Source organism: Pelodiscus sinensis, chromosome 7 (assembly GCF_049634645.1).
Source record: "Pelodiscus sinensis isolate JC-2024 chromosome 7, ASM4963464v1, whole genome shotgun sequence".
Classification (NCBI taxonomy): domain Eukaryota; kingdom Metazoa; phylum Chordata; order Testudines; family Trionychidae; genus Pelodiscus; species Pelodiscus sinensis.
Window position 1 is genome coordinate 39,620,042 of NC_134717.1, and position 19,447 is coordinate 39,639,488.

At 45.2% G+C, this 19,447-nt stretch overlaps 1 protein-coding gene across 1 annotated transcript in view; it reads left to right on the forward strand.

Annotated features, from left to right (window-relative positions):
• The first annotated feature begins 9,408 nt into the window (after positions 1 to 9,408).
• Positions 9,409 to 19,447, forward strand: part of LOC102444776 (uncharacterized) — a 93,493-nt gene continuing 83,454 nt past the window's right edge. The window contains exons 1-2 of the mRNA XM_006110461.4: positions 9,409 to 9,684; positions 15,444 to 15,613. Of these exons, the coding sequence (XP_006110523.1) occupies positions 15,457 to 15,613 (157 nt within the window). The 5' untranslated portion in view covers positions 9,409 to 9,684; positions 15,444 to 15,456. The remainder of the gene's footprint in view (positions 9,685 to 15,443; positions 15,614 to 19,447) is intronic.

Here is a 19,447-nt window from a genome sequence, read left to right on the forward strand (position 1 = left end):
CACCCAGGCTCCTACCCAAACTCCGTTCTCCCTCCTATACCCCAGTCCCTTACTCCAATCTCCCTTCTGCACCCAACCTCCATCCCAGACCCTGCACCTCCTCCACTAATATCATGAAAGATGTGTCCCTTGACCACTTTCCAAAATTTTGGAGTGCTCCCCACCCATCAAAAATTATTGCCAACCCCTGTGCTATGCTGTTAAAGCCCAGATTCACTTTCCAGGTTAATGCAAAGCATCATGAGATGAGGATGATGTAGGTGGTTTGATGAACCATGTAGCTAAGAACAAGGAGGCTTAAGCACCAAAGGCTCTGATGTTGGGTATGCCTGTGTAATTCTACTGACTTCAGTAATAACTATATGTAATTAAGCACCTACCTATCAAACTGTGTTCTAGGCTTCTTACCCCAGTGAAACATAAATTACATGCAAAAACACATTGTTGGAGAAAAGTCAAGACGGAGGCCGGAGACCTGATGAACAGAACTTTTATTACACAGCAAATCACAAGGGGATTTCTACTGGACGCAGCCAGGTGAACTCTTTTATACAGCGCAGTAAACAACCACTACTTGACATGCCCAAACTTGTTGCTGGGCAGGATACAGCAGCTATCATGTTTGGCTGAGAGCCAAACATGTTACAGTTTTTCTTTCCCTGCCTAAACATGCTTATCCTGCCCCCACTCAGTATCCCCTTTGACCTGCCTCCACTTATGTTAGGAGCCTGCTTCCACAACATCAATGTATCAATCTACAGTCATTCCCAAATAAAGACATTTTTAAACATTTAGACTGGATAAGCAGTTTTGATGTTCTCCTGAGGTCACTTCACAGAGCCTGGGTTGCATTCCTTGCAAATGTTTAAGTTTTAATTTAAAATATGTTTGAATACTTTTTTATTTTTTAAAATGTTGGGCTATATGGAAATTTGTCAATGTACATCAATTGAAGTTCTGTCCTCCGGTTCAGCAGCCCAATGTTCAATTCTGAGCAATCATACACTAACATTTATGTAGCAAATGGTGGACCTGATTCTCCTTCCAAAAGAACTCCAGATCATGCAACTTTATTTTCTTTTCTGTGTAAATAAATCATGCACTTGCATGTATGGCTTAATAAAAGCCTATAAAGTTATTTTTAATAAACTGAAAATCATGCTAAAGTCTATAGATCTTAATATCATTTAAATGTTGTGACCACATGATACAACCAGACCTGTAGATTAACTGATTTTGTGAAATGTACATATATTTAACACCTCATCATAGAATAATAGGACTGGAAGGGACCTCAAGAGGTCATCGAGTCCAGCCCCCCGCCCTCAAGGCAGGACCAAGCTCCGTCTACACCATCCCTGACAGATGTCTATCTAACCTGTTCTTAAATATCTCCAGAGAGGGAGATTCCACCACCTCCCTTGGCAATTTATTCCAATATTTGACCACCCTGACAGTTAGGAATTTTTTCCTAATGTCCAATCTAAACCTCCCCTGCTGCACTTTAAGCCCATTACTCCTTGTCCTGTCCTCAGAAACCAAGAGGAACAAATTTTCTCCTTCCTCCTTGTGACACCCTTTTAGATATTTGAAAACCGCTATCATGTCCCCCCTTAATCTTCTTTTTTCCAAACTAAACAAGCCCAGTTCATGAAGCCTGGCTTCATAGGTCATGTTCTCTAAACCTTTAATCATTCTTGTCGCTCTTCTCTGTACCCTTTCCAATTTCTCCACATCTTTCTTGAAATGTGGTGCCCAGAACTGGACACAGTACTCCAGCTGAGGCCTAACTACTGCAGAGTAGAGCGGCAGAATGACTTCACGAGTTTTGCTTACAACACACCTGTTGATACAACCTAGAATCATATTTGCTTTTTTTGCAACAGCAGAGACAAGATATGCGCATTTTTCACATTGTTGTCAAAAATGAGAATTCCTTGAGAATTTACTGGCCCAGTGCTCAAGACAAAGATCTGTGAATAGTCTTGTTTTTCCTGTGAGCTTGGACTATGGTTGGTCCTACAAAGACATGTGACTATACCACTAGAGATGTAAAAGAGTATTGGAATAAATGACTACCTGATATACCTAGGGTTATTGAGTAGTTCAGTCGACTACTCAAATTCCCCCCCTTCCTGCCTCTATATCAGAGGCAGCAAGTGGAGGGATGAAGCAGGAGCTGGCACTGTGGCTCTGCCTTTTAAATGTAGAAAGAGACAGGTGGCTCTCACAACATTTAAAAGCGCAGGACCCGGGGCAAGCCAGAACTGCTTTAGTCTCGGTTGGTGCCAGTTGCAGACCACCTGGCTCTTACTACATTTAAAAAGGGGAACCACAGTGGGATTAGCTCCCAGGGGTGGTGTGAGCCGGGACTAGTCCCAGCTCACACCGCCCCTGGGAACTAACACCTCCGCAGCTCTGCAGTTTAAATGTAGCAGGATCCAGGCTCCCGCTCAGCTCCTGCTACATTTAAACTGCAGAGCTGCAGTGGGGATAGTGACCCCCCCCTCCCCTCCCCTCCCCTCCCCTCCTCTCCTCCGTATCAACTAATCAAGTAGTCAATAGAAAAACCATTGACTACTCAATAAGCGGATTATCTGCAATTTAACATCTCTACAGTCTGCAGAAAAGAAGAATGAGGGGGGATTTGATAGCAACCTTCGACTTACTGAAGGGAGGTTCCAAAGAGGATGGAGAAAGGCTGTTCTCAGTAGTGAATAAGGAGCAATGGTCTCAAGTTACAGTGGGGGAGGTCTAGGTTGGATATTAGGAAAAACTATTTCACTAGGAGGGTGGTGAAGCACTGGAATGGGTTACCTAAGGAGGTGGTGGAATCTCTGTCCCGAGAGGTTTTTAAGTTGCGGCTTGACAAAGCCCTGGCTGGGTTGATTTAGTTAGGATTGGTCCTGCCTTGGGCTGGGGGCTGGACTTGATGACCTCCTGAGGTCTCTTTCAGCTCTATGATTCTATGATACATGCCATCTGCTGCTAGAATCCATCAATTTTGTACTTTTCCACCAAGGAGGGGGGAATTGAGCAAAGTCTTTCTGCCTTGTGGAAATTCTATATTAGACATGGAAAACAAATAATGAATGTTTTCAGATGGCTTAACAGACTGCTTCCCAATCCATGAGGATACATGAAAACACATAAAAACCAAAAAAAATCTAACAGAGGTGTGGAGAGGACCTGCTGGACTCAGGTTAAAAAGAATAGCTCTGGCCTGAGAAGAACTTTACCTGAAATAAGAACTAAGGTACGAAATTATGATTTGTAACAACTTTTCTTAGCGTATTAGACTTAGCTGACGTATTTTGTTTTATTTTAGATTGGTAATTTACTTTGCTCTGTCTGTTATTACTTGCAACTGCTTAAATCCTACTTTTTATACTTAATACAATTTGTGCAAGAGCACTGATGTTCTAATGTAAGAATTCAGTGCTTCTTGCGCAAATACTTTGACGCTCCCGCTCATGGATAAGCCCTCTTGTGCAAGAATATTTGAGCAAGAGGGCAAGTGTAGACAGGCACCTTAATTTTTTAGGCAAGAAAGGCCGATGGCTAAAATGGGCCTGGAGCTCGATGGAGAAGTACCCCTTGTGGTTTATGAAATGGGCCACTCGATGCTCCGGAGCACGGACAGGGATGTGGGTTGCATCCAAGGCTTCCCTGTAGTTGGGGAACCCTAGGGCAGCGAAGCCGGCCACCATAGCCTCCACGTCCCGCAGGCGGATGACTTGCTGGAGCAGGACGTCGTTGATGGCATTGTTACCAGCAAAGGCGCACTAGTAAATCAATTTAGACTGGGCCTGCTGGAGCAGGTTTGCATGAAAATCAAGGTGGTCCACTGAGACCCCCGACCCTGAGCCCTGAGCTTAGAATGGCCGTACTGGGTCAGACCAAAGGTCCATCTAGCACAGTAGCCTGTCTGCCGACAGCAGCCAACACTAGGGACCCTGGAGGGGATGGACCGAAGACAATGACCAAGCCATTTGTCTCATGCCATCCATCTCCAGCCTTCCACAAACAGAAGCCAGGGACACCATTTCTACCCCCTGGCTAATACCACTCCATGGACCCAACCTCCGTGACTTTATGTCACTTCTCTTTAAACTCTGTTAAAGTTCTAGCCTTCACAGCCTCCTGCAGCAAGGAGTTCCACAGGTTGACTATTTGCTTTGTGAAGAAGAACTTTCTGTTATTAGTTTGAAGCCTGCTACCCATTCATTTCATTTGGTGTCCTCTAGTCCTTCTATTATGGGAACTAATGAAGAACTTTTCTTTATGCACCCTCTCCACAACACTCATGCTTTTATAGACCTCTATCCTATCCCCTCTCCGTCTCCTCTTTTCTAAGCTGAAAAGTCCCAGTCTCTTTAGCCTCTCTTCATATGGGACCTGTTCCCAACCCCTGATCATTTTAGTTGCCCTCCCCTCTCCCAGCCTCTCTCTTCCCCTCTCCCACCTCCTTTTCCCAGTCTCCCCGAGTTTTGTTCAATAAAGAGAGTTTCTATTTTTGAACACACGTGTCCTTTATTTTGTACATCAGGAAGGGGGGCTAGGGAGGGGTAAGTGGAAGGAGGTGAGGGAGGAATGGGGTACGAGCCCCCGATGGGGGCTCCCCGGGGTGGAAGTTCTCCTGAAGCCACTTGATTGACACCTGCCCCCTCCCCCGGGATGGCAGCCTGCGGCAAGTGCAGCCGGGCTGATGGCCAAGTGCTGTGATGTGCCGAGTGTGAGCACTCAGGGCACTCCAAGCCAGGACTGCATTGCAAGCGGGGCACCCCGAGAACTGTCTGTCCGGGGTGGGGGTCGGGTCCCTTTAAGCACAGCCCTCGGCTAGCCTGAGACAGCAGCTCCACACTCTAAGTCCTACTCTGATGCCCTGCCGGCACTGCTTCTGGCCATCCTTAACCTCAGTTCAGGGTCCACTCAGTGTGGACATGCTAGTTCAAATTAGCAAAATGCTAATTCGAACTAGTTTTTAAGTCTAGATGCGCAAATTCGAATTAGCTTAGTTCGAATTAACTAATTCGAACTAAGTTAGTTCGAATTAGTGCTGTAGTGTAGACATACCCTATGGCTACGTCTACACTGGCCCCTTTTCCGGAAGGGGCATGTAAATTTCACTAGTCGTCGTAGGGAAATCCGCGGGGGATTTAAATATCCCCCGCGGCATTTAAATAAAAATGTCCGCCGCTTTTTTCCGGCTTTTAAAAAAGCCGGAAAAGAGCGTCTAGACTGGCCCCGATCCTCCGGAAAAAGTGCCCTTTTCCGGAGGCTCTTATTCTTACTTTGAAGAATAAGAGCCTCCGGAAAAGGGCACTTTTTCCGGAGGATCGGGGCCAGTCTAGACGCTCTTTTCCGGCTTTTTTAAAAGCCGGAAAAAAGCGGCGGACATTTTTATTTAAATGCCGCGGGGGATATTTAAATCCCCCGCGGATTTCCCTACGACGACTAGTGAAATTTACATGCCCCTTCCGGAAAAGGGGCCAGTGTAGACGTAGCCACTGTGTTTAATTTTCCCATTGAAGCCAATGGGAGTTGAACATATGTTTTAATATTGTGCTGAATAGGGATACATGCTTACATGCTTTGCTGAATCAAGGCCAAGATTAATTAAAATAAAATAACAATATTTATATATAAATAGATACTTCCTTTTTTGGAATAAATTAATTGCGTTGGATGGGCAGCTAAGAAGAAATCCTAGTGGTAATTTTATACCATTTTTAAAGATAGCAAACAAAACTGGCTTTATCCTCTGCAGCACATTCTTCCTTTGCAAAATACATTTGTTTAAAAAATTAAATACATATGAAATATTGCTAGTCTTAACTGATGTTTGTGAGCTATTACATGAATGTAAATAATTCAACAAACAAATGCTGAAAAAAGCATTTTAATGCTAACAAGTTATTTACATTGGTGAAAAACCCTCAACTTTCTTTTTTTAGAATAACTTCAAAAACATCAAAGTTATATATTCTATACATATGCATCATTCAGTTATCTGATAAACTGTCACCTTAAGCATTGGGTGAATATTGAAAACATATTTCAGAAGTCTACAAGTCTAGAAGTGCATAGTATAAAACAAGTCACATACCAGGAATTCTGGTCAGAATATTGCCATGCATCACAATCATTCAGCTATAAAACTACATTCAAGGCAAAAGTACATCTGGGAGGAAAAAGAAATCTGTCCTGAGGGCAACCATCACTCAGTGCTAAAAGTTTCAGAGGGGTAGCCGTGTTAGTCTGTAACTGAAAAAATTCACTGTTTTTAAATTTTTTTCAGTACTAAAAGAAAATTGTCAGAAGCCAAGTATTTGCTAATAAACAAAAGAGTCAGTTAAGAAATTATTTGCCAGCTATGTCTGAAGATATGGATTAACACAATGAAAGAATGACAATGTTTTGTTTATAGGATGCACACTATCCCAGCCACCACAGTTACAAGTGGTGATGGGGCTGGGGGGTTTTGGGGTTTTTTTTAGTGTTACAGTTTTGGTTGCTAAGGTTTATGAGTCATGTGAGATTTACTATACCTACTGTATATGCTAGAGACACAACTCAAAACTGTATTATTTTTATTCCCTAAGAGGAAAATGTTCTCCCATTCCCTCACCTTTCCTCCCTGCCTTGCACAAAACCTAAGTATATAGGTTTGCACAGAGCATGTAAGAGTGACTGAAGAGATGTAATCATCATCTCCACCCAACTTGGAAGACTGACTGAGGGTATGTCTACACTACCCCGCTAGTTCGAACTAGCGGGGTAATGTATGCATACCGCACTTGCTAATGAAGCCCGGGATTTGAATTTCCCGGGCTTCATTAGCATAAGCGGGGAGCCGCCATTTTTAAATCCCCGCTGCTTCGAACCCCGTGTAGCGCGGCTACACGGGGCTCGAACTAGGTAGTTCGGACTAGGGTGCCTATTCCGAACTACCGGTACACCTCGTTTCACGAGGAGTACCGGTAGTTCGGAATAGGACCCTAGTCCGAACTACCTAGTTCGAGCCCCGTGTAGCCGCGCTACACGGGGTTCGAAGCAGCGGGGATTTAAAAATGGCGGCTCCCCGCTTATGCTAATGAAGCCCGGGAAATTCAAATCCCGGGCTTCATTAGCAAGTGCGGTATGCATACATTACCCCGCTAGTTCGAACTAGCGGGGTAGTGTAGACATACCCTGAAGGACTAGCCTACACTACACAGCCTCTACTGATGTGGCTCATACCAGTTATAATTATACTGGTGAGGTCCCTGAGTGTAGACATAGTGGCTATGTCTATACTGCAGGCTTTTTGTACAAGAAGCTTTTTGCAGAAGAGATCTTCCGCAAAAACTTCTTGTGCAAAAGTGCATCCACACTACAAAAGCGCATCGCAGAAGCAATGTGCTTATGTGCAAGAGAGCATCCACACTGCATGGCCACACTCAGAATGGCCATCAGAGCACCTGTGCTTTTTCTTATAGGCTCTTTTTGCGCAAGAAACGTGTTGAGCATCCACACACACCTTTTTGCACAAGAACTCTTGCACAAAAAGGAGTTATTCCTCGTAGAAACAGGTATACCTATACCACAAAAAGTCCTCTGTTCTGCCATTCTACTCTAAATTTTCTTGTGCAAAAACACACTTGAGGTGTGAACACTCTGCGGGTTTTTGTGCATAAACAGCCATTTTTGTGCAAAAACTTTGTAGTGCAGATGTAGCCTGTGGGTATACACAGAAGGCATATATCTGCTGCATGGTAATACCAGCTCCTGAATGACATTAGCTATGCCAATAGAAGCAATCAACTATCAACATAGTTCCATCTAAACAGTAGTTTTTCTGTCCTAGCTTCATCTGCTCAGGGTGTGAATTCCCTCTGTTGCAGCTCTTCTACAGCTTGTAGTGTAAATTGCAGGTGGGGTTCATTCTTTCCACTGGTTACTCCATCTGCTCCCTCTCCCCCTGCCCCCCACCAGCCTTTCCACATCCCACTTCTGCCTTCCAAAGTTTAAAACAGTGGTCCCCAACCTTTTGGGGCTGCTGGGCACCCAGGGGCGGGGCCGCTCACGCACCGCGTGTCCGGGGGCAGGGCCGCTCACGGGCCATGTGCCCGGGGGTGGGGCCAGCACATGCACCGCGCACCCGGGGCTGGCACTGGCATGTGCCGTGACCCCAGGGCAGAGGCCGCCCATGTGTCTCGTGCACAGGGCCAGCACCAGCATGTGCCATGACCCTGGGGCAGAGGCTGCCCATGAGCCCGGGACCGGCACCCCAGGGCAGGGGCTGCCAGTGCACCAGGCACCCAGGGCTGGCACCGGCATGTGCCGCAACCCCGGGGCAGGGGCCACCCATGCCCCACGTGCCCAGGGCCGGCACTGTGCATGTGCCATGCGCCTGGGGGCGGGGCCAGCCCAGATTGTTCGGCGGGTGCATATAAATGGCCCGGCGGGTGCCATGACGCCCACAGGCACCGTGTTGGGAACCAGTGGTTTAAAATATGATCCTGTGTAATCCACTCCCCTTCTGTGTTTTAGATTCTAATCTGTAACTTCTAGAAACAAACCAAAACAATTCACTTTTTTCGTCTCGGATCCCTTCCAGCTAGCTACTTCTAATGGTGGGAGTGTTTTTGATTTGGGGTGTATTTTTGCCAAGCTATTTGTAAGCTCAGGAATTTAAGGTAAATAAGGCATACTTGAGAATGGAGCTATCTATACATTTTATATAGCTGATAAGATTACACTTTAGAAAACTTTAAGAATGGTTGTAAAATCATGTGATAAGCGGCAGCCTCCAGTAGATGTGTTTTTATCAAGCTTGGGTACTATATGCTTCAGTGAGAACTACAGGTGCCCAACCCATTTGCAAATCAGGCTATTTAAATGTAGGGAAATTGATTAATTTAATCATTAGTTACTTGAAGGTGCAAATTAAGAAACCTAACTGCAGAGGTTTTAGTCGTTGTGCTTTTCATTCCATTTGTGACAGGACCACACAAATTGCTTGATGCCTTCAGGATTTTAATAGGAAAAGAAAAAAAGCTATAATTGAGACTACAGCTGGTTATAAGCAGAAGGTTATTTCAAAGCATATAGTGAAACACTGAACAGCTACAACAGTAAGACTGGCTAACCTTTGTAGTTCTTGTATTTATATCATGGTTTATATAATCCTTCATTTTATCCATAACCTATATCTGAAATTTTTATTTTAGAACACTGTTAAGACTTCTGTTGTGTTAAAAGTATGATTTACTGTACTGGAACAGTATCACTAAAATAATGTATAGTTGCATATTTTACATAGTGATCGTCTGTCTTCATTTTCATGCAGATGGAAGCCAAGCACACACAGACCCCGGTGGGTGTGGCTGGGGGTGACTAGGTGTGGATAGAAAAGTGAGTATGGATAGATGTAGAGGAGAGGGGGTATGGCTATGCATGGGGAGGTGAATGCTTCGTTGTTTTTACCCAGAGGCTTTTCTTTCTCGGTTGGCGCCCCCTGCTACAAGAGATTTATTCTCACAAGAAACTGCTGTCTTCCCCTGCCCGTCCCTCCCGAGTTACTCGAGCTGGAGGTAGCGCAGGGAGGAGGTCCCGCTGCTCCTAGCCCAGGCAGAGGAAGCACAGCGCTCCCACCTCCTAGAAACTGAGCCGCGCACTGTGCTCACCCGGAGCCGCGAGGTAAGACTCCTGCTTGGTATTCTTGTCCACGTGCCTGGGATGCCTGTAGCGCTGGCAACCCGCAGGGAGGGCACGGGTGCTCGCGAGCAAGAGTTCTGCTTTTGCCCGCGCTCTGCTAGTCATTTCGCCCAGCCTCAGAGCACACGCTACCGCAAGAACAAGCGGAGGTTTCCTATACGAGACCAATGCTTTCCCGCCGCCAGGCTTGCCCTGTCCTGGCGCCGTGGCTGCCGGGAGTGTGCAGGTGCCAGTCTCACCCCTGCTACTGCAGGGAGCGTTTCGAAGAGGAAACGTCTTCCCGGGGGGTAGCAGCGTCACTGCCAGTCTGCAGGGAGCACCCAGGAGCTGCAGCGGAACCTGTGCAGCTCTTAGCTGGGGAAATACCCAGCAAGGCTGTGCACCCCCGGCTCAGAGCTTCCCCCATTGCGAGCGTGTGGCGCGTCACTGAATTGTAAAGATGCGGAGTGTTCCCCGCTGGAGAGGCGTAGAAGGGAGAAAGCAATTAGGCAGAATAGGGGGCGGGGAGAGAATAATTTGTGCGGGGTCACCACAGTGACCCACTGCTGGCCGGGCTGTATCCCAGAGCAATGCCGATCAGAGAGCAGGCTGAAAGAGGCGGCGGCGTGTGCAGGGCGCTTCCCCGGCGCCTGCGGCTATTGCTTGGGTTTGCGGTTTACCTAGGGCGGCCCCTGACTGTGCAGACAGCGAGGGCGGTCTAGTGTGCTAGGGCAGCCGCGTGTCCCGGGGAGAAGAGAAGAAAGCAGGGACCCTGCACTGCTAGCGGGAGCCAGCCTGTGCTCATGTAACCACCACGGTTACGCTCACCCCCAGGCACCCTGTGCTCTAGTCTGGACTCAGCCGGTCCGCAGCCCAGCTTTGTCAGCACTGTTTTCATCCCCTGCAGTTTTGAGAGGGCCATCAACATGGGAGTGAAAACCTGAATGGGCCCCTTTCCTTATTCTTTCCCCTTCCCTAGCGGCTCTGCGTAATAGGACTGGGAATCGTGTGTCAACTCCTGTGTCAACTTCTACGTGGAACAGGGCATTCTCAGCTTTTGCTCCCAGGCTGTGGAATTCTCTTCCTCTGGATACTCGCATGGCGCCAACGCTAGCGTTGTTCCGGCGTCAGGCTAAAGCCATCTTTTTTACTCGTGCTTTTATTAATGTTTGAGTCTGTACAAGTGTGTGTTCTTCCTCTCTATGGCTGTGTCTAGACTGGCAAGTTTTTCTGCAAAAGCAACTGCTTTTGCGGAAAAACTTGCCAACTGTCTACACTGTCTACTGTGCTTTTGTGGAAAAGTGTCCGTGCCAATCTAGACGCTCTTTTCCGCAAATGCATTTGCGGAAAATCATGCCAGTCTAGACGTAGCCTATATGTTTTTAGCTGGTTATGTCCCTCTGAGGCCTCATATTTTAAATTTTTGTATATATTTGTATTTTTTTTTGTTTGTTCCTGTAAGCTTCCTTGAATATTTTAAATAGAAAGGCGGGGTAAAAAAAAATATTTAAATAAATAAATAAATAAACTTCTGTGAGGCTATGGCTACACTCGCAGCTTCTTGCGCAAGTATGGCAGTTCTTGCGCAAGAATCCGCAGAGCCTCTACGCAGCCCGCCTGGTCTTGCGCGAGGAAATTTACAGTACGGCGTGGCAAGAGAGGGCTTCTTGCGCAAGAGCTACGCTCTTTTTTAACAGGTGTAAGTCCTCTTGCGCAGGATCTCTTGTGCAAGAGGGCAGTGTGGACGCTCGGCCAGGGTTTCTTGTGCAAGAAAGACCTATGGCTAAAATGGCCATCAGAGCTTTCTTGCGCAAGAGAGCGTCCACACTGCCATGGATGCTCTTATGCAAAAGCACAGCTGGCACATGGCAGGCTGTGTCTACACTGGTGCGATCTTGTGCCAAAGCGACCACTCTTGCACAAAAACTTGCTTCCTGTCTACACTGGCCATGTGTTCTTGCGCAAATAAACTGACGTTCTACTGTATGAAATCAGGGCTTCTTGCACAAGAACTATGATGCTCCCACTCAGGAATAAGCCCTTTTGCGCAACTGTTCTTGCGCAAGAGGCCAGTGTAGACAGGCAACATGAATTTCTTGCGCAAGAAAGCCCTATGGTTAAAATGGCCATCAGAGCTTTCTTGCTCAAAAAAGTGTCTACGCTGGCATGGATGCTCCTGTGGAAAAGCACATCTCTTGCGCAAAAGCACATGCCAGTGTAGACGCTCTCTTGCACAACTACTTTAATGCAAGAACTCTTTCACTAAAGAGTTTTTGTGCAAGATCATGCCAGTGTGGACGTTTTCTTGCGCAAGAGTTCTTGCACAAGAAGCCGCTACTGTAGACATAGCCTGAGTGTTTAATTATCATTCACCAGTTTCACCTACAGTAAAAATCTTGAGCGTACGAGAGAGAGATTGCTTTTTCCTACTTTGAATATCAGTTTGTGACCAATTCTGAACCTGTTTTCAATGTACTTGAAAACATCTCTTATGTATTTCTCTTACCAAATACAATATCCTCATGGTGGCCGCATAAAGGAAATTCCTGTTCCAAGAAGTTAAAAACAGTTCATTATTACAGGAACTGACTTCTAAAATATATTTGGAAGCTTGTAAGAAAATGTGAGCCATTGTATCGTGTTGTAAATGCTTTATACATTAATTCACTACTTATTCCAGTCACTACTAAAAGCTACCAGAGGGTATAGAATTCGTCCATCTGCTAGCTAGACTACTGTCGTTGGTCATAAAGTGTATACATAGGCGCGCAGCATATTTCATTAGGGCGTGCACCCAGGGAATTTTTTTTAAAGGCAAACATTTATTGAATACTCAATCATAAAGGACATGCTGCAAGCAAATGCGGGCTTTCTATACATTTCTACATTTGGTGCTTGTTGCGTAATACAACAATCCATACTTTAAAACTAAAAGAGCATATCATGCAATTAAATTAAAACGCAAAGCTGCTTTTTTTTGAGACATTAGCGTGTGCCTGGGCGTACCCGGCACACCCCCTGCGCACGCCTATGAGTATATACCATGCTTCAGAAAAAAGGGACAAGCCTATCCAGCCTTATTATGTACCTGGTGCATGTGAAGAGAAAATTTTGATCATTTTAAAATGCACCCAAGCAACTTCAAGTAGGATCAATATAAACATAAGTTAAAATTCGTTTCAAGTATTATACCTGCTTCTGTTCAGGTTAAGAAGAGAGGGTGGTCAATTTCCTGGTGGTGGCTGTACTACACTACTGTTCCCATTGTTGCCACCAACAGTATTGTGATATTTTCAAGATTAGGAAATCTGAAAAAAAAGTTTAAATACAGGCAAAATGACTGACTATGGAATTTCTACAGCAGTGGTCATCACCCAGTAGATTGGGATCTACTGGTAGATCTTGGAGCCTCTGACAGGTGATCCTGACTGGTTTGGCTGGGAAGCTATCAAGCTCTGGCAGATCAGTTGCCCCTTCACCCCCCGTCATGCTGCCCCTGCCCTGTGCCTTGGAGATGCCCCCAGGAAGCCTCCTGCTTGCTGTGCAGGGTGTGGGAGAGAGAGGATGGGGGGTGCTGATATCACGATGTCCCTCCTCCCCACACTTTGGTACCTTATCTCCACGCAGAGAGAAGGGGATGGAGGGAGGGAGCATGGCAATGCCAATCTCTGTCACTCTCACACTGCGTGTGTCTCTGTCATTCCCACAAACACACACTGTCCTTCACACATCTCCCGACCCCACACATGTTGTTCTTGATACTACTTTTACTGCTTGCAGAGTGTGCTATTTTTTGTTTTGATTGGTCTGTGCATTTCTTAATTTTCATTTTTCTTACACTTAAATGTAATTCTTTGAGTAATGAGTTCTAAAATGCCTAACCTTTTGTGGCTGGAGTCATTATCCCTGTGGTAATTGTTGCTCCTGGAAGTGGCTGGCATGTGCCTGCCACCCCTGAGCGAGGCAGAGCAAGGAGTCTCCACATGCTGTCCTTATCTGCAGACCCTACTCTTGCAGCTTCCATTGATCAATAATGGGGAACCATGGACAGTAGTAGAAGCTGTGGGCTCAGTGCCTGTATATGAGGGGCAGCACATGGTGCCATGGAGCCATTGCTGTACATGCCACCTGCTTTCAGGAGTAGTGCAGGGCCAGGGCAGGAGTAAGCCTGCCTTGACTCCACTGCTCCACCACCCGGAACCCATCTCAGTTAAACAGTGTCCAGCCAGAGCCTGCACCCCAGTCCCAGCCCTGAACCTCCTCCTACACCCAACCTCCTGCCCCAGACGAGAGTGCCCCTACACCCAAACTCCTTCCCACAGCTTGCACCCTGAAACACCTCCTGGACCCCAATCTTCCATCTTGGGCTAAGCCTGGAGTGCCTCCCACACTCCAAGACAATCCCCTTGGCCCAAGACAAGAGCCTGCATCCCAACCCCCTACACCAGCCTGGTGAAAGTGAGTGAGGACGGGGGAGGAAGTCAGATGGAGTGAGCAGGATGAGGCCTCGGAAAAGGGGTGGAGCAGGGGAGGGCCTCAAAGAAGGGGCAGGAAGGAAGTGGGGCAAGGGTATTTGGGTTTGAGGTAGATTTTACATTGCACTTAAATTTAAAAAGTGATCTTGTGGTTAAAAAGGTTGAAGACCACTGTTCTACAGAGTTCCAGAAACTGTTTACATAACCAAGTTACTTCCATCTGAAGGTATGTCTAAACTACACCCCTTTTTCGATAAAGGGATGTAAATTAGACTTATCGAAAGTGCAAATGAAGCGGGGATTTAAATATCCCTCACTTCATTTGCATAATGGCGGCTGCTGCTTTTTTTCGAAACGGGGCTTTTAGAAAAAAACAGCAATTTAGACGGGGCATTTTCGACAGAAATGCCCCATCTAAACTGCCGTTTTTTTCTAAAAGCCCTGTTTCGAAAAAAAGTGGCGGCCGCCATTATGCAAATGAAGCATGGGATATTTAAATCCCCGCTTCATTTGCACTTTCAATGTGTCTTATTCACATCCCTCTGCCAACAGAGGGGTGTAGTTTAGACACACCCTAAGAGAGTGATTGGTGGAAGTAGCAAGATGCAGCACAGGTCTAGGTTTGTGTGTAGGCAGCCAGCAACTCTGAAATTCTACTCATGGCTCCAGTATTGCCTTTCTGGGTATCCTTTCAAAAATCACAAAAAGCTTCCCGTTCTTGAAGGTGTATGAAGCGAGGCATCCACAAATCTAGACACACCAAAGTAACAACAGTTTTGACAATTTGAGCCTTATGTTCTACTTCAGTGGCTCCATCTGTAAATTGGCATATTACTTGAGGGGTTACTTAGGGTGGGTTTTTCTATTTTAAAAATATTTCACTGGGTTTAGGCAAAGGTTTTCCTACATAATCTTTGTTGGAAGAACCTCTAAGGGTTTAACAAGAACTGTTTGCTCCATGCATAAATAACTTCTTTAAGGTAAAGGTAGGTCTTATCTAGGTCTTAGTAAAATATGTAACTTTTCATATGGATTTTTTTTTAATTACTGTTTTAAAGATTTATACTCCCATCCCTTCTTAATCATTTTAGGTAATTCCCAATAATGCTAACAGCAGATGTTAAACAAAATTTCCTGAGTAGGAATGTACAAATAAACCCTTTGAATGTTCTGCTTGCTGCATATACTGTTGTTTACATGCTATCAGAGCAAAGCAGACCCACACTTCATTAACCTCGTGTAGCCTAAATAATAATGTATATCCTCACTGTATTTTGTGTTGTTTAGGAAATAACAAAACATGTTCTACAGATTCTGGTGGCTTTTGTGGCTACTAGGACAGCATATGTTTTTGGCACAACATCTCAATGAAGACAAAAGAAATGGAATAAGAAGACAAAAATCTAAGCCTCTTCTGTCAAATGCTATAGAAAAATATCCCAGTCCAAGAGATCAAGGTGAATTTTTACACTTTTTTAATGCTTATTCAAATTCTGGACTGTATAGCTAACTTGCACTTAAAACAATATATTTACAATCTGCAGAGTTAGTCCCACTTACAATTTCATCTACCATATTTTTACACTTAGATTTATAGTTTATTTGCGGTGGTGGGAAAAGAGCTTAAAAGAACAAGATGGGAGGATGCTTCTTTTACATTCTTAATACTTTTGGCTGTCAGTCATGGTATTGTCAGTAAATGAAGAGTGGCAGATACACATTTATTCAAAATTAATTTTCCTAGGTTGTCAGAAAATTAATACTAGCTAAATTGCAGTGTTAGGCCCTGAGCCTGCAAATGTTTGTGTATGCACTTAGGTTTATACACCTGTGTACAGTATAGGACACTAAATGGAGTATTCTAAAGAGTCTAGTGTTCCACCTATCAGAAATGCAATTCTATAATTATGTGTATTAATTATTTGTGTTACGGTATCCTCTAGAGGTTGGGGGCCAAATTATGCTAGGTGCAGTGTGCGCACACATAGCGAAAGACATAAAAAATAACAAATAGTCTTGCAGCACCTACAAGGCTAACAAAAAATGTAGATGGTATCATGATCTTTTGTGGGCATAACTCACTTCTTCAGATGAATGGAGTTAAGAGGTCCAGTTTCCAAATAAATAGCAGAGAAATAGACGGCATGGGGGGGAAGAGAAGGGAAAAAATATTGTCAATTAGAATGTCTACTTGCCAATTAGAGAATCTACTCAGCAACTCCAAATTCTACAGGCTTCTCTCCCCTGATCTCACTAAAGCATGCACACGCATACACACACACACAAAATCTGCTCATGAAACTTCCTGCTACACAAATACACCCCCAAATCTCTGACCAGGAGTTTCCAATCTGCTACCCAAGATATACAAACCTGGAGATCCAGGACAACCCATCATTTCAAGCATTGGCACTCTTAAAGGATTATGTGATTATATTGACTCTCTCCTCAGACCCTATGCTACCAGCACTCCTATCTATCTTCAAGACACCACCGACTTTCCGAGGAAACTACAGAACATCGGTAATCTTCCTGAAAACACCATCCTGGTCACCATAGATGAAGTTCTTTACACTAACATTCCACATGATGATGGATTAGTGGCTGTCAGAAACACTATCCCTGATGATGCCACAGCACACCTGATTACTGAGCTCTGTGACTTTGTCCTCACTCATAACTGTTTCCAATTTAGAGACCATTTATAACTTCAAGTCAGCAGCACAGTTATGGGCTCCTGCATGGCTCCACAATATGCCAACATCTTTACGGCTGACCTTGAACAACATTTCCTCAACTCCTTCCCCCTAGCACCTCTACTCTACTTATGCCTCATTGATGACATATTCATCATATGGACCCACGAGAAGGAGACCCTTAAATTCCATAAGGATTTCAAAAATTCCCACCATCAATCTTAGCCTGGACCAGTCCTCACAAGAGATCCATTTCCTTGACACTACAGTGCAGTTATAACAGCCACCTTATACTGGAAACCTCCTGACCATTACATTTACCTACATGCCTCTAGCTTCCATCCCAGACACATTTCCCAATCAACTGTTTACAGCCAGGCCCTAAGATACAACCAGATTTGCTCCAGTCCCACAAAGACAAACACCTACAGGATCTATATATAACATTCTTAAAACTGAAATAAGAACATCAGAACATAAGAACGGCCGTACTGGGTCAGACCAAAGGTCCATCTAGCCCAGTATCCTGTCTGCTGACAGTGGCCAGCACCAGGTGCCCCAGAGAGGGTGGACTGAAGACAATGATCAAGCGATTTGTCTCCTGCCATCCCTCTCCAGCCTCTGACAAACAGAGGCCAGGGACACCAATTCTATCCCCTGGCTAAGAGCCTTTTATGGACCTAACCTCCATGAAATTATCTAGCTTCTCTTTAAACTCTGTCCACCCAGAGAAGTGAAAAAAGAGATTGACAGAGCCAGATGAGTACCCAGATATCAGCTTCTTCAAGATGGGCCCTACAAAGAAAACAACAGAACACCACTCGTCATCACCTACTGCCCGCAACATAAACCCCTCCAGCACATTAACAACAATCTACAACCTATCCTGGAAAGTGACTCCTGACTCTCACAGGCCTCGGGGGACAGGCCAGTCCTCGCCAACAGACAACTCTCTAACCTCGAACAAATTCTTTCCAGTAATGCAGCTCACCTCCATCATACTCACCTAGGAAGCCACCCCTAACTCTGGTGCCAGCTATGGATGTTAAGTATCGGGTAATTGACTAATCGAATAGTCGATGCATTTTTGCATCCACTGTTGGATTAGTCAATAGGGCACCTCCACCTTTGAAGAGTAGCAACAGCCCAAGGACGAAAAAGGTAAAAGTGCCAAAGCCGAAGCCAGCGGGGGCACTTCCCCCACTGACCCCGGGCTCTGTGTGGCGCTGCCACTTTGAAGTACCACCCACTTCTCCCCCCCAGCCCTTGCTGCCTCTGTCTCCTGGGGGAATGGGAGGGGGAGTGATTAATCGACTATCCTGTCAACTATCCGATAAGCATTTGCTTATCGGATAGTTGACTAGTCCTTCACATCCCTAGTGCCAACTCTGTCCACACATCTAGACAAGCAACACCATCATAGGACCCAACCACATAAACCACCACATCAGAGGCTCATATAACTGCACATCCAATAATGTGATCTGTGCCAGCAATGCCCCTCTGTCATGTATATTGGCCAAACTGGACAGTGCTTACGAAAAAGGATTAATGGGCACAAATCAGATATTCGAAAAAGTAACAGAGAAACCTGTTGAGGAACATTTTAACTTGCCTGGGAACTCATTAATGGATCTCACAGTTACCATGTTATTGCAAGCCAATTTAAAAAAACAGCTTGTCGGAAGCTACAGAACTTGATTTCATTTACAAGTTTCATACCTGCAGCAGTGTTCTAAACCAGGGCTACTCAACTTTGGAAGCCCCACGGGCCACAATGATACTCACAGCATATGCTGAGGACCTCAACTTAAGTGTGGTTGCATATAGGTGCAAATATATATGTGAATAGCTTCTTTCATACTGAAGGGCATGAATACAAAGATTAAGGTGAGACTACACAACACGCAGGCCCCATTTAAGTCAGTTCTGCTGATATTAATAAAATGCAATATTTACCCAATTTCCAACCATATGCCAGCACTTTTAATGAGCAATGACAGTCCAGGAATTTAACTACTAAAAGGAATATCACAATGGTCTTCTGTTATTGACTCCTTTTTTGTTTTGACTCCCACAGGCGGGCCACATGTTGAGCCCTGCATAAACCCAAACTGCACTGCGAGCCGCAAACACATGGGCCGCAGGCTGCATGTGGCCTGCGGGCCCTGTGTTGAGTAGCCCTGATCTAAACAAAGAGGTTGCCTGGATGGCCACATCCTAATGACATTCCACATCCTAATGACATAAAAAACCAACCACCAGGTACTTAAGAGCACTTAGTACCCACTCTATCAGCTTCATTTAGCATGGACACTCTGACAGTATTTTTTCTCCTTCTTTTTCCTTCTTTTTCCTTCTCCCTTTCCCCCTTCCCCCCATACCCCCTACCCTCTCTTTCTTTGTATTTATTTGGAAACTGAACCTCCTAACTCCATTCATCTGAAGAAGTGTGCTGTGCCCACGAAAGCTCATGATACCATCTACATTTTGTTAGCCTCTTAGGTGCTGCAAGTAGGGGTGCTAGGTGTCCGGTATTGTACTGGACAGTCCAGTATTTGCACACTGTCAGGTAAAAAAAAATCAGAAAATACC